Here is a 26,670-nt window from a genome sequence, read left to right as displayed (position 1 = left end):
AGAGCATAAAGTCCAGTTTGAAGAGCAATTCCTGCAACACAAGGTATATCCACTTCATCATTCCATTGGTAACCACATTAGGATAGACTTTGTTTATCACAAACGTGTATTATTAAAGATAGTCAAAAATTATTTTTCTTAGCTAGCACAAGTGTGCAAAAAAACACCTTCAACAGGTAACTCCATGCTCCCACTCTTCTCTGAAACAAATTTAAAGCATGGTGTTTATGAACCAACAAAAAGATCTAAAATATTCAAAGTCAACAAGGGTAATTAACCAAAACAGAATACAAAATAAGATTATAAAAACAGCCATACTGTGTCAGACCAAAGGTCTATCTAGCCCAGTATCCTGTCTTTCAACAGTGGCCAATGCCAGGTGACCCAGAAGGAATGAACAGAACAGGTACTCATCAAGTGATCCATCACCTCTTGCACATTACCAGCTTATGGCGAACAGAGGCTAGGGACACCATCGCTGCACACCATGGCTAATAGCCATTGATGGACCTATTCTCTTATCTAGTTCTTTTTTGAATCCTGTTATAGTCTCGGCCTTCACAATATCCTCTGGCAAGGAGTTCCACAGGTTCACTGTGCGTTGTGTGGGAAAAAAAACTCCCTTTTTTTTGTTTTAAATCTGCTGCCTATTAATTTCATTTGGTGACCCCTAGTTCTTGTGTTATGAGAAGGAGTAAATAACACTTCCTTATTTAATTTCTCCACACCAGTCATGATTTTACAGATCTCTATCATATCCTCCTTTAGTCGTCTCTTTTCCAAGCTGAAAAGTCCCAGTTTTATTAATTTTGTCCTCATATGAAACCTGTTCCATGCTCCTAATCATTTTTGTTGCCCTTTTCTGAACCTTTTCCAAGTCCAATATATCTTTTTTGAGATGGGCGACCATATCTGCATGTAGTATTCAAGATGTGAGTGTACCATGGATTTATGTAGAGGCAATATGATATTTTCTGTCTTCTTATCTATCCCTTTCATAACGATTCCCAACATTGTTAGCTTTTTTGACTGACACTGCACATTGAGTAGATGTTTCAGAGAACTATCCACAATGACTCCAAGATCTCTTTCTTGAATGTTAACAGCTAATTTAGACCATATCATTTTAAATGTATAGTTGGGATTATGTTTTCCAGTGCGCACTATCTTGCATTTATCAACACTGAATTTCATCTGCCATTTTGTTGCCCAGTCATCCAGTTTTGTGAGATCCTTTTGTAGCTCTTCGTGGTCTGCTTTGGACTCAAGTATCTTGAGTAGTTTTGTATCATCTGCAAATTTTGCCAATTCACAGTTTACCCCTTTTTCCAGATCATTTATGAATGTATTGAAAAGGACGGTCCCAGTACAGACCCCTGGGGGACACCACTATTTACCTCTCTCCATTCTGAAAACTGACCATTTATTCCTACCATTTATCTTTTAACCAGTTACCAATCAATGAGAGGACCTTCCCTCTTATCCCATGACAGCTTACTTTTCTTAAGAGCCTTTGTTGAGGGACTTTGTCAAAGGCTTTCTGAAAATCTAAGTACACTATATCCATGGGATCCCGCTTGTCCACATCCTTATTGACATCCTCAAAGAATTCTAGTAGATTGGTAAGGCATGATTTCCCTTTACAAAAACCATATTGACTCTTTCCCAACAAATTATGTTCCTCCATGTGTCTGATCATTCTGTTCTTTACTCTAGTTTCAACCAGTTTGCCTGGTACTGAAGTCAGGCTCACTGGCCTCTAATTGACAGGATCACCTCTGGAGCCCTTTTAAAAAATTGCCATCACATTAGCTATCCTCCAGTCATGTGGTACAGAAGCGGATTTAAATTATAGGTTTACAAACCACAGTTAGTAGTTCTGCAATTTCACATTTGAGTTCCTTCAGAACTCTTGGGTGAATACCATCTGGTCCTGATGACTTATTACTGTTTAGTTTATCAATTTGTTTCAGAACGTCCTCTAATGGCACCTTAATATGCAACAGTTCCTCAGATTTGCCACTTAAAAAGAATGGCTCAGGCTTGGGAATTTCCCTCTCATCCTCAGCCATGATGATTGATGCAAATAAATCATTAGTTTCTCTGCACTGGCTTTATCGTACTAGAGTGCTCCTTTAGCATCTCAATCGTCCAGTGGCTCCACTGGTTGTTTAGCAGGCTTCCCACTTCTGATGTATTTAAAAAAAAAAAATTGCTATTACTTTTTGAGACTTTGGCTAGTTGTTCTTCAAATTCCTTTTTGGCCTTCCTAATTTTATATTTTTACACTTTATTTGCCAGAGTTTATTTTCCTCACTAGGATTTAACTTTCATTTTTTAAAAGGACACCTTTTTGTCTCTCTGCTTCTTTTACTTTGTTGTTTAGCCAGGGTGGCACTCTTTCGGTTCTCTTACTATGTTTTTTAATTTGGGGAATACATTTAAGTTGAGCTTCTCTTATGGCGTCTTTAAATAGTTTCCATGCAGCTTGCAGGAATTTCACTTTTGGCCCTGTGCCTTTTAATTTCTGTTTAACTAACTTCCTCATTTTTGTATAGTTCCCCTTTCTGAAATTAAAAGCCATGTTGGGCTGCTGTGGGGTTTTCCCTGACACAGGGATGTTAAATTTAATTATATTATGGTCACTATTACCAAGCGGTTCAGCTATATTCACCTCTTGGACCAGATCCTATGCTCCACTTAAGACTGAATCAAGAATTGCCTGTCCTCTTGTGGGTTCCAGGACTAGCTGTTCCAAGAAGAAGGTGTCAAGAAACTTCATCTCTGAATCCCATCCTGAGGTGATATGAACCCAGTCAATATGGGGATAGTTGAAATCCCCCACTATTATTATTTTATTTTATAGCCTCTCTAATCTCCCTGAGCATTTCATAGCCACTATCACCATCCTGGTTAAGTGGTTGGTAATATATCCCCACTGCTATATTCTTATTTTTGGAGCATGAAAATTCTAGGGTACAGTTTGGTTCATTTAAGATTTTTACTTCATTTGACTCTATGCCTTCTTTCACGTATAGTGCCACTTCCGCACCAGCATGACCTGTTCTGTCCCTCTGATATATTTTGTACCCTGTTATTACTGTGTCCCACTGATTATCCTCATTCCACCAAGTTTCTGTGATGCCTATTATATCAATATCCTCATTTAATACAAGGCACTCTAGTTCACCCATCTTATTTAGACTTCCAGCACTGGTATACAAGCACTTTAAATACTTTCCACTTTTTAGCTGTCTGCCATTATATGAGGTAATTAAATGGGATTCTTTTTCATTTGACTATTTCTCATCAGATCCTACACCCATATTTACCATCTTCCATCCTCTCCTCCTTACTAGGACACAGAGAATCTCCATTAATAGATCCTCCCCTAAGGGTTGTCTTTGTCCAAGCCACATGCTCATCCATACCACAACTCAACACTCATACCATGTGTGGTGTTAAGAAAAATTCTCAAAATTTCTCTCACAAAAAGTCCACTCTCATATATACAAAGAACAATAGATAGAGTCTTAGCAAGCAAAATAAGAAAAAAATAAAATTGAGAAATTCTGTAATGGCAGCAGTTACTGGTGTTAGCATGGAACTGCTGCACATATTGCATGGACAGTCTACATACTCCCAATCCATAAAAACTACATGCACATAAATGCATCCCAAATTTCTACGTCCTCCGTTAGAATCCATACCAAGGGGCCGTATTCCCAGCCAGTGCTTTGGTGCTTAGACTCACTAACCTGCTGGTATACAATAAGCCTTGTTGTATATTTAGTTCCTGCTTGCCAAAAAGAGTTTGAAAATTTTAATTGCCATCTCATTCCCTATAGCTCAGCACAATAAGGGGACTGGCAAAGATCTCCCATCCCAGAAAGTTGGGGGTGAGGGGCCATGGAGTACCTCACACAAACTCACAGAAGAAGGCAGGAAGAGGTCTCTCCATCTTTTCCGAGCATCGGCAGACAGTTGGCATGTGGAGAAATTGAGGGACCAAAGCAGATGAGAAGAAGTAGTTGTGGCAGGTACACAGATATAAACAGAGGTAGAAGGTGGCAGCCATGGTAATATAGCAGCTGTTTTGCTGACAGAGACAAATCAGGAAGCATTCATGGAGGTTCCAATCTAACAGCAGTAAATGTTGCTGTCACAGAATGCTCATGAAATTAAACAGTACAGAAACAATTGATGAATACTGAACTAAAAACATTAGCTCAATCTATTCCTTTCATTCCTAAATTCACTTTATACACTTTCAAGATTCCTTTTAATCCTTGCTGCACTCTATTTTAGATTAAGTAACAAGGAGCAGACATGACAGCACTTAAAGAGCCTGATGGTTTCAAAGATTTTTCTAAACTTATCTTTGGAAATACAAATCAAGACAATAGAGCAGCTCCTACGAAGCATGCTACTGAAGGCCTTAGTTTGTGGTCTGCTCTAGAACAGTACTTTACTCTAGAACAGCACTTTACAGTTTAATACTCTCCAGGAACTTGACAATAAAAACATTAGAAACTTCCACAATCCACCCACCATACTGAAATAGGTCAGTTACCATCAAACAGTAGTTACAGTTTGGTCAACATCTTAAGGATCGAACACAATAGCCATACTAATTAAGTATTTAGAAGAAACCTGCTACAGCCCAAGACTTTTGAACAAAACTGATTCCTAGCTATGAAGAAACAAGAATAAAAGGCTGGCCATTTTCTACTGTGCATCTAAATTCCCCCCTGCTCCCCCTTTCACCAGCTTCTGGACCAACAGAATAACAGTCTAAAAAGGATTAAATTTTCCAGTTACAACCAATGGAAGGATTCAGGCTTTTATTATGCTGGTGCTTTGTTAAATTTCCTTATAATTTATAAACCGAGGGACACATTACTTTGTTTAAAAGACTCTGATTTATAATCATTTGTAGTGTAACTCCAGTGAAGTACATGGAGTGTCACCAAGGATTCACTTATCCCGTTGTTTTTCCTAGAAAAGTTTTATTATAACATTAGAGTTTGGAAAAACATTTTTCTCCCAAAACAAAATAAATGCTATATTGGGCAACTACTTCTACTACTACAGTCCTACAAGAAATAACAACATATGTCAGGGTTATGGCACAAAAAGCATTTATTATTTACACCCGCTGAAGTTTACTTTCAGTTACTTTCAGCAAGGCAATAGGTCTAGTGGTTAGAACAGGAGCTTGGAGACCTAGTGTGAAATACCGCTTTCAATGAAATCAATGGTAAAAACAATCAATTGACTTCAGTGGAGCCATGATTTCAACTCCTTGTTTCTATTGCCCACATCTCCAATAAACCAGTGTGTGACCTTGAACAAAACACTTAGTACATCTATATCTGAATTCCTAATCTATAAGACTGGGATATACTTAACTACCTTTATAAAGTGCTTTGACAGCCTTAGCTGACTAAGTAAATATCAGGGTTGGAAGGGACCTCAGGAGGTCATCTAGTCCAACCCCCTGCTCAAAGCAGGACCAACCCCAACTAAATCATCCCAGCCAGGGTTTTGTCAAGCCCAGCCTTAAAAACCTCGAGGTTCTAGTATTACAAGGTATTATTTACTACTAGAGCCACAGCACATCTAATACAAGTAAAGAACACTACCTGTCATTCTCCATGTTTCAACGCAAGAATCCTCAGAGCACTCAAACATTCGGGTAGAGGCCTTCTTTATCCTACGCATTCAATTTGGGATAAACTGCACAAAAAAGAATTACTATCAGCATCAACCAACTAACCTATTTAAAAATAGAGTTATGAATCTTATCTGCAAAATACAGTTCCTTGCACAGACTCTCTCCTACAGGAAGGAATGACTTGCCATATAAACCAGCATACAAAACAAAACATTACAAAGGAAACTCCAAGTTAAAAAAGACACACACACAGTGCTACAGTTAATATAACCTTCGCAGAGTGTGAGTATATATTATTAGCATCCACTACCCTTTGCCCCATGGCATAAACACAGAAGCTGTACACAGATGCTTCCCCTGTAATTAAAACAATTGATTGCGAACACAAACATCTGACATATGAGTAGTGCGATGCTTTTTCATTTCATTCCTTGCAGGAATAACTCACTTTAGGTCAAGCATCTGACAACCCATGGTTCCCAAAATTAGAGATGTACCACTCAAGGGACTGGAAACCCATGACTCCCAATATAGATTGTATACACAGATCTTGAAGAGCAAGATTTTTGTGTTTCTTAATATCCTGCTGCTCACCAGAATAGAGCAGGCAGATCATAGAGATGCAGAGACATGTACATACCTGGTCATGTAAAGACTCACACACCAAAACAAAGTTGGCTCGTAGGCTAATTTTAGGTCTGCTAGACTTAATATTGTTTTAATAACTAATTAAAAAGGGACTCTAATACCTTTTCCAATTTAGTTAGAAAATCTTTTCCCTGAACAGGATCAAGTAAGCCAATATTGCATTGAATCTGTATCTAAGCAGCCATTTGAGATGCACAGTCTCATCTTGATACACAGTAGTTATACAAGTATATCCCCAGAATCAAACATTTTTAAATGACTGGCTAGCCCAAGTATGTCATTTAACAGGAGAGTCCAAGGATTCAAAGCAAATAAGGGGAGGCTGATCTCAAAATTCAAATCTCATCATGTCAGTATCTCAATGTGGAGATTTGTGTTCAGTCAAATATAAAATCAATTCATTTTAAACATGTCAGTTGATATCTAATTAATTCTTCATTAGCCATTTTGGGAATAGCCGTTATTAGAAAATAGAATATTCTACATAGGTTTTTCTTTAATCCATCTCCAAAGCCCTAAAAGGTGGCAGATCTCAATTTTTGAAAACCTCCCACCTTGGCTTTTACTAAATTTAAGATAGAAATAAGCAAAATACTCAAGCAGTGATACTAGGTGTGTGTCCTACTTTGGTAGCACACACTGGGACATTGATGACTTGTCTGTTCCAACCCTCACCCAAAGAGACATTTGTTTGGAAGAACTCCTCCCACTTTCTTCCAGTTATTTCAACTAATTGGTCATGAGTCTCCATATCCTGCTGTAGTGTTAGTTATGCATCTATACCATATGCTAAATTATACCAGTGTAACTGATTCAGCCCATACAAGAACAGTCCTCTGTACATAAAAGTAGTTAACATTTAATTAGCATGTAAAATCTGTAAGGAATTATATTTGATACATTTTCAGCATTAAAAAATAATCAATCTTTAACTTATGATAAGTTAACCTAAGATATTTCCATCACAAAGTCTACTTATTTTAGTCCACTAAAATCCAGTGGACTCTCACCCAGGGCAATTAGAAAGCTTTCCTGGGTAAACGCCATCAACTTCTGCAGAATTTTCATTTTAATAAACAGAAACCTGGTTTTAAAAAAATAATAGTTTTGAAGATAACCTTCCAAATATTAAACGATTCTTCATCCACAGAATTTAGCATTTTCCAGGACGCCACAAAATTCAGGATTTTTGCAACAGCATTCACCATTTTGCAGCAGCGAATGGCCTGACATTTTGCTTTCTGTATCTCTGATCTTCTGGGACACTTTTGCAGCTGTCAAACAGGTAGTACTGGATTACAGTGTGAGCTCCCTGCATTATTCTAGGGACTCATGTAACAAGGAGTCAGGAAACCAGACCCGCAGGGCAGCTTGCAGCCAGAGAATGAGAGGAAACTAGAAGCATAGGTGGCAAACTGAGCTGCCTGGAGACTAGAGCAGCAAGGACCAGGGAAAGGGATTACTGAAATTAAAAATTCCTACTTTCATGGTAAACATGAGGGGGGGAATGCAGTTCTGTGCCAGTGATTGAACTTAGGCAGCCTACAGACTACAGAAAAAAAAATCCCTTAATGAAAATAACTGTTGGTGAATTTTACATCTATTAGTATTTTCAAATATGAACTAGAGGTTTTTCTGGAGGGTTGGGTTAAGAATGAAGGATATTTCATGGCAGGAGAATAAACTGACATTGAGGATGCATTTCAGTTCAAGTGTTGTGCAGACTACATGGGACCCTGATTACATTAAATGGGCATAAAGCAAAGAACGAGATATTGTATTTGAGTTTGAGAGTGGCCACATCATTTCTTGGGCAATTATAGCCTTCTGGCTCCATATTTATTATTGTTCTTATTGCACTATAGCTGTACACAAGATTTTAGAACAGTGTGTGCCAAAGAAAGCATTTCCAATATACCATCTCTGTCTTCTCTGTCTGCTACCACTGAACAGAAAAAAGAAACCTTACACTCAAATGCATTAGTCTGACACGAGCACACAGCTGGAAGAAGAATGCTAATTGCAGGGCAAGAAGTTTTCTTATGAGACATTAACCTTTTGTTGTGGTAGATAAACCAGAGCATGTCTTATAAGAATGTAGAACGTTTATAAATTATCTGTTATTATTGTGCCTGGGCTCTGCTCAAGGTTTCTTCATTTTCTGCTCCACAGACTGCTACTACAGCTCTATTCAGGTAAGAATTTCATACAGTATGGTTGTGCTGGCTAACAACATTCTACTTATATAAAAGTGCTGTTCTACCACACAGAATGGTGGTTTTACATTAAAATTTACTAAACTGTTTTTCAAGTTCAGAATCCTAGTTATACATGTTCTTGTACCTTCATAACAGATAATACACTTATTCTCCAAATAATTATTATGTTTTCAGAAAATGGTTGTCACTACTTTATAGTTATTTCAAGAGCATACAAGAAACACTTGAACAGTTTATACAATTCAGGAGTTAATATTTCTTTAAGCACGCAGAACTCCATGAATGCAGAATCAATAAAGTTCCAAGGAATCAGAAGCTAATCATAGCTTCCTCCTCAAAGGAAGATTAATAACAAGGCTGGAAAACAATATGTTTAAAGATCAACTGCAACTTTAACTCCCTGAGGAAAACATCAATCTTCAGCAGTAATGAACCTCAGGCAAGTCCCCAACAACATTCACTAGCCACAATAGGAAGGGAAGCATTTCACAGGTAGAGATAGATGAACCTCTCTTTATGTACTCAAAACCTTCATGAAAAACCCAACCAAAGAAAGCAAACATGTTTGCCTTCCCCAGCTCTGACACTGCATCCACAGTACAAAGATCTTACAGATCTTATATCAGTGAAAAATATTAACCTCTGAAAGCAGATAGAGACAGTCTTTCTACCCAGAACAGTTTCACTATTAATAATATGATAATGGAATTCCTACTAAAACTCCAGTCTTCACCCTCTACTTGAGCATCTTAATAACAAAAGCAACATTTGAAATCCCAAAAGAAATAACATTTACATACTAACAGAAGAATCTTCTATGTAAGCTCATCTTAAAATTGGTCGGTCTCATGCTACAGACCCAGGCTTATGCCTATACAAAGCAAAATGTGGTAAATCATTTCAACATGTGTACACTGCCTCAAAAAATGGCGTTACAGCAAAATCTACAATTAAGTAATGATTACAGTGTTTACGTTACAGATTAGAACAAAAAGCAAGGACTACACACACAATCATGAAGGGAAAAACAATTTGCAATAACCAGGTGCAAATATAATTAACTCTTGAAAATGGCACACAAAGGTTGCCATTATGAGTCTTCTTACTACAGTCCTGTTAATCGTTCTCTTCATACATTCCCTAGTGGCAATTAGCTAAGGGAATAAAACAGTAATTACATTAGAGAATCTCTGCCCAAAGAAATGCCAAACTTCCATTTACCTTTTACTGTAGATTCCAGAATTCCACGTTTCCCAACTCTTCCTGAGAAAACAAATATTTGAGGGTATATTGAGACCCAATAATCCAATCTATCACTTAAGAAAAACCTGTTCTCTCTCTAGATTTGAGTACCAGCACAATTACAATACGTTCTTCTCTCTGACTATATGTGTGTGTGTATATAGCGTGTGCATGAAGAGGGTATCTCCATAGAGATCTGTATGGTGCAGACCTCCTTCCCACTCTGCATCGCTCTTTCTGTAGGAGAGTGTCAGTGTGTATGAGTATAACAGAGAGGTTACATAACCAGTAGATACAGAAATGTCTCTATCATTAAGCTTGTGTACTTATGCTGCCAAATTCTATGCTTTCCTCACAACTATTGCTGCGTGTCTTGATATCGGGGTTCCTGAGCTAGATCCCTGTCTCTTCTGGGGACTGTGATGTCAGTAAGAGAGAGCTCCAGAGGAGAAAAGTGTCTGTAAGGAGAAAGGTCTCCGAATGCCACGGGGAGGGGGGTCTATGCGTAGCAAGGGAAGGGATCCCCAAGTGCCACGGTGAGAGGTCGGGGAGGGCATGGGGTTCCAAAGTGCCGGGGGAACAGGTCTACGTGGGGCAGGGTAAGGGATCCCCGAGTGCCGGGGGAGGAGGGTAAAGGTCCCCGAGTGCCGGGGGAACAGGTCTATGGGGGGAGGCAGGCAGGGGCCCTCGAGTGCCGGGGGAACAGGTCTACGTGGGGCAGGGTAAGGGATCCCCGAGTGCCGGGGGAGGAGGGTAGAGGTCCCCGAGTGCCGGGGGAACAGGTCTATGGGGGGAGGCAGGCAGGGGCCCTCGAGTGCCGGGGGAACAGGTCTACGTGGGGCAGGGTAAGGGATCCCCGAGTGCCGGGGGAGGAAGGTAAAGGTCCCCGAGTGCCGGGGGAACAGGTCTATGGGGGGAGGCAGGCAGGGGCCCTCGAGTGCCGGGGGAACAGGTCTACGTGGGGCAAGGGAAGGGATCCCCGAGTGCCGGGGGAGGAGGGCAGGGATCCCCGAGTGCCACGGGGAGAGGTCTATGCGGGGCAGGGGAAGGGATCCCCGAGTGCCACGGGAGGGGTCTAGGCGGGCGGCGGTCCCGAGTGCCATGGCAGGTGCCAGCCCGGGTGGGGGGCGGTGTCTCAGCTGCCCTCGCACCTGTGCGGACAATGGCGGCCCCGGCACAGGGGCTTGCAGCCCAGCGCGCCCCCCGGAGGGTCAAGGTCTGACCTCCCCCGGCCCCGCCCCACGGCTACAGCGAGGAGCGCAGCGGCCGCCCCCTCTCCCTACCCGCTGCCCCCGGTACCTGCCGCCCCCTCTCCCCGTCCCCTTCCTGCCTCCTCTGCGGCCAGCCCGGCAGCGCAACAACGCGCCCGGCCATTGGGCCGCTCCCTCCCCCAACAAACGCCGCGCTCATTGGCTGTTTCCGCCTCCCCCCCACTCGTGCTCCCGCCCAGCCGCGTGGCTGGGAACCCGGGACTCGCCTCCGAGAGCGGCGGCTGCGGCTCCAACGAAACGGGGCGGGGCCTCAGCGCCGGCTCGGAGCCACCGGGAGCGGGGCAGGAAAAGCGCCCGGAACCTGCACGTCCGGCGGTGTCCCCCGTCGGAGCTTGCGAGCCGGAGACTTCCGCTTCCGGGGCAGTGCGTCTGGACTGAGCACGGTAACGGAGCGGCCAGGTAGAGGGGAGGCAGCGGTGCCGGTTCCCCCGTCCCTGGGCAAGGGCACCCTGCGTTACCTACCCCTCCCCCACCCCCACCCCCACCCCCGTGTGCGGCTGTGGCACAGACTCGTAGGCCTGGAAGAAACCTTGAGGGTGGAGAGGTCACCCAGTCCCCTGCACTCCTGGCGGGGCTGAGTATTCGCTAGGGCCCCCCCACAGGTGTTTGTCCAGCCTGCTCCTAAAAATCCCCCATAACGGAGCCCACAACCTCCCTAGGCAATTCATTCCAGTGCTGAGCCACCCTGACAGTTAATGTCCAGCCTAAACTGCCCCTGCTGCAGTTTAAGCCCATTGCTTCTTGTCCTATCCTCAGAGGTGAAGAAGAACCATGCATCTCCCTCCTCGTTACAGCTTTTTATATACTTAAAACTGTTACGTCCCCTCTGTCTTCTCTTTTCCGAACTAAACAAACCCAATCTTTTTCAATCTTCCCTTATAAGTCATGTTTTCTAGACCTTTAATCATTTTTGTTGCTCTTCTCCAGACTTTCTCCAGTTTGTTCACATCTTTCCTGAAATGTGGTGCCTAGAACTGGACACAATATTCCAGTTGAGGCCTTATCAGCACAGAGTAGAGCAGAAGAATTACTTCTCATACCTTGCTCACAATACTCCTGCTAATATATCCCAGAACTTATTTTTTTTTGCAACAGTGTTACACTGTTGACTCATATTTAACTTGACCCACAGATCTCCAACCTTTTTATGCACAAGATCCCTTTTTGAATTTAAATGCAACCCAGGATCTACCCATCCTCTTCCCCAAGGCCCCACGGTGCTCACTTCATCCCTTCTCCGTCCGTTGCTCGCTATCCCCCACCCTCACTCACTTTCACTGGGCTAGGGCAGGGGGTTGGGGTTCGGGAGGAGGTGTAGGCTCTGGAATGGGGCCAAGGGGTTTGGAGTGTAGGAGGGAGTTCTGGGCTGAGCCTGAGGCAGAGTGTTGGGATGCAGGAGAGGGTGCAGGCTCTAGGAGGGAGTTGGGTGCAGGAGGGGGCTCCAGGCTGGGGCAAGTGTTGGGGAGCAGGAGGGGGTATGGGGTGCTAGTTCTAGGAGGGGGCTCAGGGTGCAGGCTCCCACCAGGCAGCACTTACCTTGGGGAGTTCCTGGTTGATGGTGCAGCGGGGCTAAGGCAGGTTCCCTGCCTGCCCCAGCCACACCCGAAAGCAGCTATCATGTCTCTGTGGCCCCTGAAGGGGGCACATGGCTCTGTGCACAGCCCTTCCCTGCAGGCACCACCCCTGCAGCTCCCGTTGGCTGCAGTTCCCCATTCCTGGCCAATGGCAGCTGCAGGGGCAGTGCTTGTGGGCAGGAGCAGCATGCGGAAACCCCAGGGAGCCTGCCTTAGCCCTGCTGGGCCATTGGACTTTTAGCAGCCGAAGATGGCAATTGACTGGCAAAGGCTCCAGGATCAGTCAGTCGATTGTGATCTACGGTTGCCTTAGATAGTCCTTTCTCATTTTGTATGTGTGCAATTGATAGTTCCTTCCTAAGTGGAGTACTTTGCATTTGTCCTTATTGAATTTCATCTTATTTACTTCAGACAATTTCTCCAGTTTGTCCAGATCGTTTTCAATTTTAATCCTATTCTCCTAAACACTTGCAACCCCTTCCAGCTTGGCATCCTATGTTACTTAACCCTCTCCAACCCATGTGCTCTTCCTCTCCCCAGCCCTTCCCCTTCCACCACCCTCACCGCTGTCCCTGGGAATGGGCATCCTGTGTTACCTAAGTCTTCCCTAGTGCTCCTCCTCCTCCTCCCAGTCCCCCACGCCCGTGTGCCCCTTCCCACTTTGCCACCTTCACCTGATTCCCCACGCCATAACCAACTTTGCATTTTTGTAATTTATTTACATTTCAGTGACTTGGGGGATTTTTTTTAATGACACAGCCTCTTCTCACCTTGATTTTCTGCTAGGGCTATAAACATAAACCAACACAGAAATAAATCACTTTTATAGTGGGTGGGAGGCAGTGCAGCCTGGGTAGGGCAAGCACTGGGAGCCAGGAAACCTGGGCTCTGCCACTGAACTGCTGTGTGATGCTGTGCAAGTGTCTTTGTGCTTGAAGATTTATGTATGAAAAATGTTGTATAAGTATTTAAACGTTACTCTTTGGAGGCACTGTTCATTGGCCACTGGCTTTGTGCTGTCAACCACATGAAAAGTGTACTAATAGCCTATGTGTGTTTGTCTCAGTGCTTTGTTGCTGTTGAAGAGTAGCTCACTGAAGTTTAGATGTGATACACTGTGTAACTTTTCCCAATTTTTTTTAGTACATCTTCCCTCTAGGAAAAATGGTTCCTAGTAAAAGAATAACTGGGAAAGGGTTATACAAATCTCTTCCTTACTATTTTGATGGGAAAATATATATAGTTATTTCCATCTTTAATTCTCTCATGCTTTCCTACTCTTTGGCCACCACCTCCCTCTGGTCCCCCAGAAGTCTTTGAGGCCCTTTCAATCACCTATTTTTAGCACTACTACGATCAGCTAACTTCTTTTAAAAACTAGGAATACTGAATCATTTTTAATTTACTTTTTCCAACAAAATGTGTTGAGACGTGGAAGTCACAAACTCCTGCTGATAGGACAGCTTCATCTTTTTTTAAGAGAGGACACTTAAGTGTCACTTTTTCTCCTCCAGCCCTTCTTTCTTTCACTCAATAGGTACCTGTCTACACCTTCCCCCCCAAATTGCCTTCATTAATCATTTTTTATTTATAAAAGAGTCCATCCAAAGCTCTAGGTACTCGTACAACAATTTAAAAATCAGAACATTCCTTGGTATCAAAAAAATAACTATCTTTGTCTCCAACCCTCATCAACTTGTCCTCTGCTTGTTTACCGGCCTTTGGTGTTGCTCCATTGACTTCAGCAGAGCTATGCAATCTTATATCAGCTAAGGATCTGGCCCTGTGGTCTATCTTTTTGTTTTTCAGTGATGAGGAACCAAATCAGCTCCATTGGGGGTTGGTACCCAGCTATGACACTATCTAGTCCAAACAGTTAATTAGAATATGGATTTGGAGAGCCAATGTCCCTAATTAGATTGACAGAAACACTGTTTTTGTAGGCATCATTTGAGTTGAATAATTTTAAAATGTTGTTAATAAATATTAACACAATTAGTGATGTTAATTTATCTAACTTGGTGATTTCCAAACTGGTCTGCTGTCCACTTGCCAAGGACCGTGGAGAGGAGGCTGGTCATATGGAGGAATTTAGACGATCAAAGTGGTTCCTTCTAGCCTTAAAAATCTGTGACTTAAGTCAGGGCTTAAACACTTTCATAGTTTGATTACGTTGAGTCTGCTTAGTCTGATCAAATTCATTAAGAACAAGATGCCATTTATTAATTATTTTTGGTTTATAATACATAAAAAAAACTGTTTCATGCTCCGGACCTCTTTGATGTTTCTTTACAATGCATACAATAGAAAATAATGTATCTGATTCCCACCATATATTTGAGATAATAGACTAACCCCTTAGTGCAAAAATATTAAAGTACTCCCCCGCCCCAGATACCAGCTGTCCAACTTCACTTTCCCAAAAGTTTGAGTTTAAAAAAATGAAGTTTGCAATATACCACAAAGGTCAACAAACTTGAGTTATTTCAGCCCAGAGAAGGAGAGTGAGATCCAAATATGAGGGGCCCACATATACCTTTGCTGATGTGCGTGGTAACAGTATTGCTCAGGGAGAGAGACGATCTTTTAAGACAGCAAGTTACAGGCTGTCCTAACTGGCATACAGATTTCAGTACATACCAATTAAAAAAAAAATTATTTGACATACTTCTAAAAATGACTGTAGCTGTGTACAATAAGACAATTGAGAACAGAGTGCAATGTTTCATGCATTCTGAAATGTACACCTTGTCTCTCAAAATAATTAGTTATGTTTCAAAATATTCATTTGATTTGAATGTACTATATAATAAGTAGAGCTGGTTGGGAATTCTTTGACAGAACACTTTTCGTTGGAAGATGCTGATTTGTCAAAACCGAAACTTTGCAGAAATGTTGGATTTCAATTGCACTTTTGTTGGGAAGCTGTCTCAGGTGGAGATGGAACCCAAAAGGGGGCGGAAGAGGGAAGAGAGAGTTTGTGTACATGCTTGCACACGCCTCTCTCTCTCTCTCTCTCTCGTTTTCACCAGAAATTCCAAGTATTTTAATGCACAATTTGAAAGGAGTTGTGACTAACCAGATTTATTAGGGTACAGTTGATGCAGAACTAAGCCATAGTAGCATTACATTAGAGTATTAAAAGAGTGTCTCCTAAAATGGTAAATTGTGTCTTCCTTCAGCCGGTATGAGATTTTTTTGAAGTCACAAGAGTATTTTAAAATTTTAAATTATTCAAATAAGGAGATGTAATGGATCAGTGCTCAGAAAAAATGGTAATGTAATTTCCTAAATGGTAAAAAGATTTCCAACATGAAATATTTCAATCAAAAATGTTAGAAATGTTTATACTAGACAGCATTTTTTAAAACACATTAGCATCTGTGAAAGGATGACAATGACATACAATAACAAATTTGGATAAACTGTTATCTCCAGTGTCCTGCAGTGTTTGCTTTTATATGTTTAAATCATATGTAAATCCTTCCCATCTCCCTGGGCAACATCTTTAATGCGTTCAGCTGTGTATCTGAATATCCACATAGTGGTAGTGTCTTTGAGTGGAAACTAGAATTGTTCTGTAAAGGAGATAATGCTAGTGTTAATAAATTCCCTTACAATGATTATCAGAGAATGTTGCCTTTTAGTTCACTAGCTGTCACTGGAGTTAAGTGAACTGAACAGTTAGCACTCCAGGCAGATTGGTCAAGTAGTGCTAAGCAGAAATGATTTACCAAAACTAGTATAGCATAGCTAATCACAGCATGAAGGATCTCTGCATTATTATTATTATTAGAACTATTAATAAAACATCCATTTTTATTCTCAAGATTACTGTTTACAACACTGCCTCAGTGTGGTACAGTGGTGTTAGATATGACTCTCCATCTCGTCCCCAATTTCTGAAAGAGAATGTCAATCTTAGGAAGTTCAAACAAAAGTAAATTGTGCACCTTGAAAGAGCATGGCTTTTTTTTTAACCTTTTCCTGCAGACATGGGGCATGGACATGAACATGGTCATGGGAAAATGGAACTCCCTGATTATAAACAATGGAAGATAGAGGGTACTCCGCTACAGGATATCCAAGAAAGACTGGCTAGGCGGGGTCTTAGAGATCCATGGCTTCGGTAAGTGAGAGAATGCATCATTCAGATATATAGCTACATGCGCGCGCACTTCCTGTAATCTTGTGATGTAGTCATTGTGGATGGTTCTTTTTAGCAAAAAAGCTGGAAAAACACCTAGACTGCATCAGTTAGCACATAAAAAATGTAATCGAAGTTCATTTTTGTGTAGAGATTACTAGTATTGCATTACCTTCAGAGCCGCCTCACATTGTAAAGTTCAGCCATGCTTTGTGATGTTTTATGATGAGATGAAGACGTGTCCTTTCAGAATTTTGTTCTGCAGAATGGAGAGGTGAGCACACTGTTTACCTTTAGCCTGAGCTATCCCACAAATACTTAAATTGGGCGGTTCTGTGTTCTTGGTTCAGCAAGGCATTGAAGCAATGCTTGAATTTAAGCAGGTGAGTAATCCTGTCCCTATTCAGCAAAGCACTGAAGCATGGTCTTAAATCTCATTGATTTCAATGGAACTTCAGTACAGTATGTGCTTAAATGCTTTGCTGCAAAGGGACAGGATTACTTGTGTGCTTATAGACAAGAATGTGATTTAAGTGTTTTGCTGAATTGGGGCCTTTAATCGAAGTGTTGAACTGTAGTAGCAGATGGCTTGGGATTTCATTCTACTTTGTTCTGCATTTGCTAAGCGGTTCATGAAAATCATATAGAAAACTGTTAAGGTGAATCAAGTCATGGAAGACCTGATCTTAGTCCCCTGAACTGGGGAGGTATCTTACTCCCTAGAGCTATTCTACATTGTTTAGCTGTAGAGACAGGGCTTTGACCTGAATCACAACAGGGAGAAATATATAACATTCTCCTTTACCATTCTTCAGCCTTTGGGAATGAAAAGGGTCAGGCTTCATGCTCCATTGTCCAATTCTACAGGAAGACAAAAGCCCTATATTAGCTATTCCATGGTCCTACAGGTCCATACCTGCTTCCTCCAATACTCTTATGCAGTTTTTACCATGTTTTTAAAGCAAACTATTGGATGGATATTGCTGTATCACCTCTTGTTATGACCTATTGGGGTGGGTTTTGGTGGATTGAGTAATCCTTTATTTCCTTTTATTTGTTCAGGAGATAGTGTAAGAGTATTACATAGTCTCTAACTTTGTTAATTACTATATTTTAATGTTACCTGGAGTTGTTTTACCAGATATTAACTGTCTACGGTTATCAGCTGTCTCTGAACCCTACTTTCTCTGATATTCAGTTTTTTAGTCTTGCTTCTATTTCTTGTGAGTTCAAGCTTATAAAATTCACTCTAGTTAAATAATTAATTTTATCTGGAGCACAATAATATTTCTCTTTTCTGCAGGAGTCCAGTTTACTACCACAAGGAAATGGCCGTACTCCAACACATTCTTCCAAAGTGCTGCATAAATAGCCAGTAAATTAATCCCACACCCTCTCCTGCAAGTTTCCTAAGTATATGGCCCTGAAACTGCTCCAAAATATTGTGTAGGGCTGAGAAAAACTCGTGCTGTTTTGTTCCCTTTCCTAGGTGAAAAATTGCTGTTTCTCAGAACATTGGTTTGCATTGGGGAAAAAAAAGAGTTGTTTACTGGATTTGTTGAATATTGACTAAGGGACAAAGTGCAAAATCTCTTAGTAGATTGAAGTAGAGCTCTCCTGCATATCTTTGCCTAATGCAGAATTATGTATAAAGTAATGCTTAAATCCCACACTGAGACAAGCCTCCAGTACTAGTTTCATAGCAATCTCTTTAGTGAAGACATGATAGAAGTATCAAGATCTGTTTACTACATTTATTAACGTAGTACTTCTGAAGAATATCTTGTACTAAGAATCCCAAAGTAGCAAAACCCCTCTGGGCTTTTTTTTTTTTTTTTGTCGGTATTGGCACCTGTCAAAAGGCTGGGAAATCTAAGACCAGTGTAGCCTAATTTATTTACATACAGCTTCTATGTAGATTTAGCCCTGGTGAACAAATACAGATTTACAGCCCCGAAGACTGAAATTCTTTATCCACTTAGTAGGAACTCAGTACTAGCACCTGCAGAACAAGTCTCCCATCCAGTGTGCCTTAACCCTGAGCTAGAGGGACCACCTACGGGGTAGATGAGTGTCTACAGACCATTCAGTCCTTGACAATTCTGCTGAGACGCTCATCAAAACTATCAGTATCAAGTGCATTGACAATGGTTCAGTCTTATCCTCTGGTAGATTGTTTTTTCCTTAGCTATGTCTCTGTGTCCTCTGCAGATATGATAGTGGAATTGAGAGCTTTGTTTCTGGAACAGACTATATTATTTGTGCTGGACTTAATATTTCATGTGGATCTGATAAGTCTAAGTACTTTATGACTGAAATGGTAGTAACAACTGTTATTCACATACATGCTCAGTGAGGCAAAGGCTTGCATAAGACAAAATGTTATGGTCTTTAGACAAAAAGATAGAAAAAAATAAATTCTGACTTTTTAAACAGCACAGAAAGGTCTGTTCAAACTATGCTGAGTGTTAACTTCACCAGTAAGACTCAAGCAGGGAAATGTCTAATGCTTTTACAATTAGATGGTAAGCTCTTTGGGTCAGGGATTATCTTTTCGTTCTGTGCTTGTGCTGCCCCTAGCACAATGGGTCCTGGATGTTAAAGTAATACAAATAATGATAATTACACCTGCCTCATTCAAAAGTGGCATAGGAGCACTTGCTTTATTCACTCCGTATCTTGTATATAAACGACTTGTTTTTCCAGCATACAAGAAGTAGGTGGGACACAGTAACAGAAGATGCTACACATGTATAACTGAAGTTGCAGGAAAAAAAATATTTTCTTACTGAAAATGTTTTATGTGGTCATGTAATATGGTAATTAAAGGTTGGCATAACAAACATGCATAAGGGGGCATAGTTTACTTCATAGTATTTCCTGATATTTGAGTGCTTTAACTATGGAAACCTTGCATTTTCACTGCATAGCTTTTTGGAATATGTTTTTTAACTTTTTGCATATAAATACATTTGTGTTGGCATATGGAATCAGAGTGGGTCTTCTAACTTCGTTCTATCTGTCGGTTTTGTTTTTTCCTAGCAATGAAGCATGGAGATATATGGGTGGCTTTACAAAACCTGTCACTGTTATGGATGTTCTCACCAAAGGTTTCAAGTGGGGATTCGTAGCCTTTGTGGTAGCACTTGGGATCGAGTACACACTGTTTCCTCCGAAGAAAAATGGAGGACATCACTGAAAATGGAATAGTAGAATTTCTCAAAGTTATTTACACAGTTCTGAATTAAAACATGTTATACAATAGCTTACTGATTTTGTTGCACATGTAAAGATGCCTATTAAAATTTCTCATTGGCAAGAGCATGTCTCTGTGGCTTTGTCATCTTTTCTTGGAGAAAAAAAAATAAAACTTTCCAGTGATGCTCCCAAATCTGAACCTGACAATTCATGGAAAAACAAGATCTGCATGAGATGCTACACCTCTACCTCGATAGAATGCTGTCCTTGGGAGCCAAAAAATCTTACTGCGTTATAGGTGAAACTGTGTTATATCGAACTTGCTTTGATCCCCCGGAGTGCGCAGCCCTGCACCCACCCCGGAGCACTGCTTTACCGCATTATATCTGAATTTGTGTTATATCGAGGTAGCACCATATGTACCATCTATTGAACTACTGAGGAAAATAATATTGGTACTCTTCCAAGCTCTCTGCTAACTTGAAACTCCAAAAGAAGAAGTTTCTTGTACTGTATTGTGCAGCTCTTCACAATACTATCACCCCTCCTTTCTTGCAAGCTTTGATCAGCTGTGAAATAGTGAACAGATCAACAGTTAACTAACACTAGCCGTCAGCCATAACTCCATACAGTGAATTTGTGCTGCCCTCAGAGGTGTTGCTCCAGGCTGTCTGCCGACTTAGGCCGACATCAGTTGCTTCATACTTTTAAGGTTATCTGTGCAAACAAATGGCTAAAGACTTTTTTTTTTAATGCAAACTTAGATTATGGAGCATATGTAATTTCTAAAAGCATCTTATTAACTGATGACTTAGCGCTCTTCTTCACTTCAGCAGTTAGTTTGTTAGTATACTTGAGTTCCTGCCTTTGAGCTAGTCTTGCTCACTGTAAAATGACACTTGATCTACATAGAGTGATTGGCTTAGCAGTAGATGAGTTGTTGTAACTCAGCTGCTGCATTCTCCAGCATCAGCAGCAGTGTATCTTAACCCTGCCCCCCCCCCATTCAGCTAGTTTAAGCTTAAAGTACCACAAATGAGAGAGAGATCTTGGTGTGACTGAGAGTTGGGTTTGGGGGCAAAACTCCCAAGCTATAGCTCAAACTAACAATGCAGGGTGAGATAATGTTCTCATTTCAATATGTATTCAGAAGCTGGTATCCAAATTTGGAAAATCTTTGTATCTCCATTATTTGAGTAGCTAGAAATTATTTTACATCATTCATGTTGTGGAGCAAATATTCTTTGATCCTCAGAATGGCAACCCTACCTAGTTGTAAAACCCAGAAAGATACATTCTGTCTGTAGAAGCATCTTTCTGTGAGCTAGCCTAGACTTTTTAACATTTGGAAAAAAGCACAGATCCTTTTTTAAAATGTTACAGTAACCTTTTTCACTCCAAGTGTGAGCTATTATCTTTCTAGCTCAATTGTTGTTCGAGTTTTAACAGCAATATGTGAAACAGATTTAACAGGAATCCTAAACATTGAGCCCTTATTTGCACGGCTTTGGAGCTGTGCTTCGGCTCCACTCCAGCTCCAGGCAAAAACCTGCAGCTCCACTGCTCCAGAGCAGCTCTGCGCTCCGCTCCAAAGCCCTGCTTATTTGGAATTCAAAATACTTTGTATATTTTAAGACGAGCAGGTCAAAAACAGTATTAAACTGAAACAAATTTTAATTTTCCAAGGATGCTAACCATACAATTTTCCTTAGAGATACCAGCAACTCTTATTGTAATTTTGAGTACCCAAAACATTATTTCTTTATTCCTAAGACTTCCGATTTATCATTTCTTCTGGTCCAGATTCCAGATCTTCCAAAGGTAACTTATTTTTTAATTAAGCCATGTACTGCGGAGAAGAAAACTTCATACAATAATATTAGTTGCAACTGTGGAAACTGATTGGGAAAGTATCTTACACAAGATAATCTACTGAGCCAACTTCAGTGCTGCAAAAAGTAAACGAGAATGTGACTGCGAGATAGAAGAGAGACTTTCTCTGTACTGCCTCAGTTGCACAGAAAGATCTTCTAAAACGTATTTCAAAAACAAATGTTTTTTTCAGGAGACAATTAAAATAGGATAACAAAGATAGAGAATATATATCCTCAGAACTCAAGAAAATACATATAACTTCAAATGAATATATGAAAACCCAAAATGCTCCACACTGCTAGTTGGCAAGGAGTTTTTAATAACACTTGGTCAGAATATCATACATAAAATAACTCATCTATTCTAACACATCTACAAACCAAAAACAAATTTTTATCCATAGATTTGACTGTACGGTAAGGTAGTCCATTCTAATTCATAGGTCAGAGAGCAGTAATCATATCTTAAATTCGGTTATATAGGAAGACTACGGTGTGATTTTTTTAATTAAAAAACATTAACTTTTTGGGAGATAGAGAGTTTAAGGAAGCTCCTTGTGGGGTGTTGGCAGGGCTGCTATGGGCATGTCAGCAGCTGGGAGAGGGGAACAGGAATTGATTTCCATTCTCCTTACATTACCTCTGCGGGGAGGCAGGGGCTCCTCTTCACTTGGGCCCATCGGAGTTAGAAATTTTGCAGACAAATATCTAAATAAATTGTTCCCTTAGAAGCACAGAGAGTTTAAATCTTCCCCAATGTCTTTCAGGAAGAGTGGGATTGGTAGGCTGCTAAAAGCAGCACAAGAAAAAGATTGATAGTTTACTGTTCACATCAACAATGGCGTAATAAGAAAATACAATGGCTTTTGTTTTACACAATTTTTGACAACTTTTTATAAATAAGTGGAAGAACATCAAGATAGAAACAAGTACTACATATAATGGCTGTTACAGTGTCACACTGAGTGAAAATTACAAGAGTTGGATTTATTTTTCTAATTTGATATTATGACTTCATTGTGTGATTAGAGCACCTAATGTCCCAATTTATATATCAACAGAACATTGTCACACATTAAATAATTTAGAATTCTAATATTTTCTCCATTTATGCTGTTTTCAACAGTAATTAAATTGTTCTGTTGTATGGATTTAGTTTATAGATGTATATATAAAAGTTGTCCATTTATTACTGTTTTTTAATATGAAAACAAACTGATTGCTCTTAACTAATCCATTTTAAAAAAGAGACACACCTCACTTTAATATCCTACGTGTGTTGTAATAAGAAAATTTGCTGTGAGTTGCTGCCAGATTTAACATTTGTTTATATATTTCAACTCAAGGTTTTTATTACAAGATGTGAAGGATGTTACAGTGGCTGCTTTGATCCAGATTTTAAACTTACTAAATTATCAATTCTGTGACATGTCTGCCAATGTGCAAGTTGGAACATTGCACTATAAAATACATACAGCCTCTTCTCTGCATTGTGTAAGGGATTAATTCTGATCTCAATTGTGTAGCAATCATGTTGCCTTGTGTCTTTAGAATCCAAAAGCAGGACAAATATAGTAAAAGATTTCCAAAATATTAACTTTGGAGAGAGGTTAAAATAACTGGATTTGTAGTTTCCAGAAAAGATCTTTCATTGGGAATGTCAGAATCATAGCTACCAAAGAAAGGAAGTCAATGGAAATCATTTTCTTGTTGCAAGTGATGCCCTAAAACAGAAGAAAAATGTAAACACAATCATGGATCTCCTTTTAATGCGTCTGACGAAGTGGGTATTCACCCACAGAAGCTCATGCTCCAATACTTCTGTTAGTCTTTAAGGTGCCACAGGACTCTTAGTCACCTTTTAACAGTAAGCTCAGACAATAGAATGATTTGCTAAGGAAAGTTGCTGAATTGTCATAGTTAGGATACCACTTGAGATAAAGTTAAGAGGGAACAACGTGTGCTATAGAAATTTGATTACTATTGGTCACTGATGGAGTGGAATGGACTGCATGACTTGAGCTTCTTTCCAACCCTAATATTTATTATGTACTATGGTTTTCTGCACTAAACACTTGATGCACCCACATGGCTATTGGCTACTTACATTAATCCTTTTTGGCTAGATAAAACCTTCTTTTTGAGATTTATTTCCTGTCTGTCTTTAGAGTTACCGTTTCTCACTTATGAATAAAATAAATTACTATTTACTGTGTTATCTATTTTGGTTCTGTAGTGCTGTATAATGAGCTTAATTGTGCTATAGCTTCTGCATCATCAAAAGAATTGCTAGCTAAAAGTTCCAAATGCAAAATATTTAGTAGCAGCGATGTTAGCAAGATCCTATTTTGTCATTCGGATCCTAGGCTGAGTTTGCAGAGCTGGAACTGAAAAAGGTGGTAATAGATTTGACTTGCAATGGATCTGAAAACCATTTAATAATAAATCTAAAGCTCTGCAGTGCTTTTTGTTACAGAATTTTTTTAATTACTGCACTTCAGTATTTGGGTACCAAGAAATCATGGGTGTTAACGGCTAATCAACTTAACACTGCATGTAAAACTCGCTCCATAGTACTAAATCATTAGTTTGCTTGTATACCAAAATTAAATACAACAGTAAAGATAGATTCCAAATTCACAGATGCTTCTGCCTGCTGCCAGAAGAGATGGAAGTAGTGAAAATCCTGAAAAGGTCCACATGGTGTACTTTGACAGTGTGTAGTAGTACTTTATAGTCAGATAGCTCCTTCATCAAAATGGATACCTATCTCTGAGGATACTGTAGCAAAGAACAGAGATCAAGACACAGGCCATGCATTTGCCCCACCCCATGGTACTAATAGCCCTCAAGCTGGTGTGTGGGGTTTTTTGGTGTGAGTGAAGGAAAGCACAAGCTTTGGAATGTTTTCTCTGCATGAGACAGCTCTGATTATACGGATTGTTAGGAATAAATGCAAATATGGTATCTGTATTTTAAACTATAGTCAATGAATAGTGGTAGGTCTACATGTTTATAGCCATTTAATCAACACTCTGAAAATGCATTTTATGATCAGCAGAAAGAAGAAATATTCAGTTGCCCTTTAGCAGTAGAGTTTGACTGTCCATGTAGCACCTCATTCATCCTTGCCATGTGGTCCAACAGCTATAATGTCTTTATGTAGCTTGAACCAATGCAAAGTGAAATTGAAATATTTAAATGAAGAATAAAACCAAAATGAAAAAGCAACAACAAAAATATTAAAATAAATCCAGTACAGGTAAATATCATGGTCTGTCCCCAGTTATCCAGCACCTACCACCTTTACCTACCTCGTGCTACCGACAGCACCGTGTGTCAGTTACTTCAAAGTCAATGTGACTTAAGGGTGTGCTTAAATGTTTTCCTGATTCATGGCCTTAGAAATATGAAGGTAAGTGCTGTTACAAAAACCTAGACAGATAGAATAGTGATTTTTCCTTGCTTATAACGTCCATGGATATACCATCACACATGGCTATAATGTTCGCATTATTGTAGGATATTAAAGGTTTATATTAGAAATGAGTGTGATTCCCCATAATTGCTCCCCCATAATTTAAATCCATAATTTAAATCTCATAGCATTACCAAGTAAAAGATCTCTTGGATTTATTGTTAATTTACAAGCTACTGTCTCTGTAAAACTTGTAAGCCATTGATTGCATCTGTTCTCAGAAAGATACTTTATTGCTATGTAAAACTTGCAAACAGTCAATTGACTGTTCTCTGAACATACTCTGTAATTGATACTGTGTAAACAAACGTGGTAAGCCGTTAATTAACTCTCCACTCAAAACGATACATTCTAACGGCAACTGTTCTTAGAGAGTATCAGAGGGGTAGCCGTGTTAGTCTGGATCTGTAAAAGCAGCAAAGAATCCTGTGGCACCTTATAGACTAACAGACGTTTTGGAGCATGAGCTTTCGTGGGTGAATACCCACTTCGTTAGATGCATGTAGTGGAAATTTCCAGGGGCAGGTGTGTATATATATATATGCAGGCAAGCTAGAGATAATGAGGTAGTTCAATCAGGGAGGATGAGGCCCTGTTCTAGCAGTTGAGGTGAGAAAACCAAGGGAGGAGAAACTGGTTTTGTAATTGGCAAGCCATTCACAGTCTTTGTTTAATCCTGAGCTGATGGTGTCAAATTTGCAGATGAACTGAAGCTCAGCAGTTTCTCTTTGAAGTCTGGTCCTGAAGTTTTTTTGCTGCAGGATGGCCACCTTAAGGTCTGCTATAGTGTGGCCAGGGAGGTTGAAGTGTTCTCCTACAGGTTTTTGTATATTGCCATTCCTAATATCTGATTTGTGTCCATTTATCCTTTTTCGTAGCGACTGTCCAGTTTGGCCAATGTACATAGCAGAGGGCCATTGCTGGCATATGATGGCATATATTACATTGGTGGAGGTGCAGGTGAATGAACCGGTGATGGTGTGGCTGATCTGCCACATACCTGCCCCTGGAAATTTCCACTACATGCATCTGACGAAGTAGGTATTCACCCACGAAAGCTCATGCTCCAAAACGTCTGTTAGTCTATAAGGTGCCACAGGATTCTTTGCTGTTCTTAGAGACAGCACAGAAAAAAAACCCTCCCTCTGTAATCAAAGGGCAGGGAGTCTCAAGTAAATTAGTAACACCCCGAAAATGGTGGAGACAGTAAAATAAATGTGATTAAAGAAGGAATGTATGTGAATGAATGCTTGGTTTACATGAATGATCAGGGAGGTGCCAGCCTAGGAATGCAGTATCCATGGCTGAAGAAGGTGTCAAGTGGGAACAACCAGATGACCCC

At 40.3% G+C, this 26,670-nt stretch overlaps 2 protein-coding genes across 7 annotated transcripts in view; one reads left to right on the top strand and one right to left on the bottom strand.

Annotated features, from left to right (window-relative positions):
• The window catches only part of FAM126B (family with sequence similarity 126 member B), a 108,162-nt gene extending 96,962 nt beyond the window's left edge, over window positions 1-11,200 (bottom strand). For 2 of the 4 annotated variants that reach the window (XM_030579296.1, XM_030579293.1), the window contains exons 1-2: window positions 11,086-11,199; window positions 9,766-9,807 (exon numbers count right to left, since the gene is read on the bottom strand). The gene's annotated coding sequence lies outside the window, so the exon portion shown is untranslated. Of the gene's footprint in view, window positions 1-9,765; window positions 9,808-11,085 lie in introns of all 4 variants that reach the window. The other 2 variants (XM_030579299.1, XM_030579294.1) reach the window with 2 other exon arrangements.
• A 114-nt stretch (window positions 11,201-11,314) lies between these two features.
• Window positions 11,315-20,102, top strand: NDUFB3 (NADH:ubiquinone oxidoreductase subunit B3). Of its 3 annotated transcripts, none has more exons than XM_030579307.1 (3): window positions 11,315-11,440; window positions 16,625-16,760; window positions 19,821-20,102. In XM_030579307.1, the coding sequence occupies exons 2-3, from the start codon at window positions 16,627-16,629 to the stop codon at window positions 19,975-19,977; spliced, it is 291 nt and encodes a 96-aa protein (XP_030435167.1). In that variant the 5' UTR covers window positions 11,315-11,440; window positions 16,625-16,626; the 3' UTR covers window positions 19,978-20,102. The 3 variants fall into 3 exon arrangements, with proteins under 3 accessions (XP_030435167.1, XP_030435165.1, XP_030435164.1); XM_030579305.1 differs by having other exon boundaries at window positions 11,316-11,456; XM_030579304.1 differs by lacking the exon at window positions 11,315-11,440 and adding an exon at window positions 14,428-14,470.
• The last annotated feature ends 6,568 nt before the right edge of the window (window positions 20,103-26,670 follow it).

This window comes from Gopherus evgoodei, chromosome 11, assembly GCF_007399415.2.
Source record: "Gopherus evgoodei ecotype Sinaloan lineage chromosome 11, rGopEvg1_v1.p, whole genome shotgun sequence".
Taxonomy (NCBI): domain Eukaryota; kingdom Metazoa; phylum Chordata; order Testudines; family Testudinidae; genus Gopherus; species Gopherus evgoodei.
Note: the sequence above shows the minus strand (reverse complement) of the source record. Positions and strands in the feature narration are given on the sequence as shown.

Bases quoted from the DNA above. Each gene is read 5' to 3' on its own strand.
- NDUFB3 (XM_030579304.1), top strand. From the start codon at position 14,443: ATGAGGAACCAAATCAGCTCCATTGGGG. The intron at 14,471-16,624 runs GTTGGTACCCAG...CTTTTCCTGCAG, and splicing joins CCAAATCAGCTCCATTGGGG to ACATGGGGCATGGACATGAA. The intron at 16,761-19,820 runs GTAAGTGAGAGA...GTTTTTTCCTAG, and splicing joins CTTAGAGATCCATGGCTTCG to CAATGAAGCATGGAGATATA.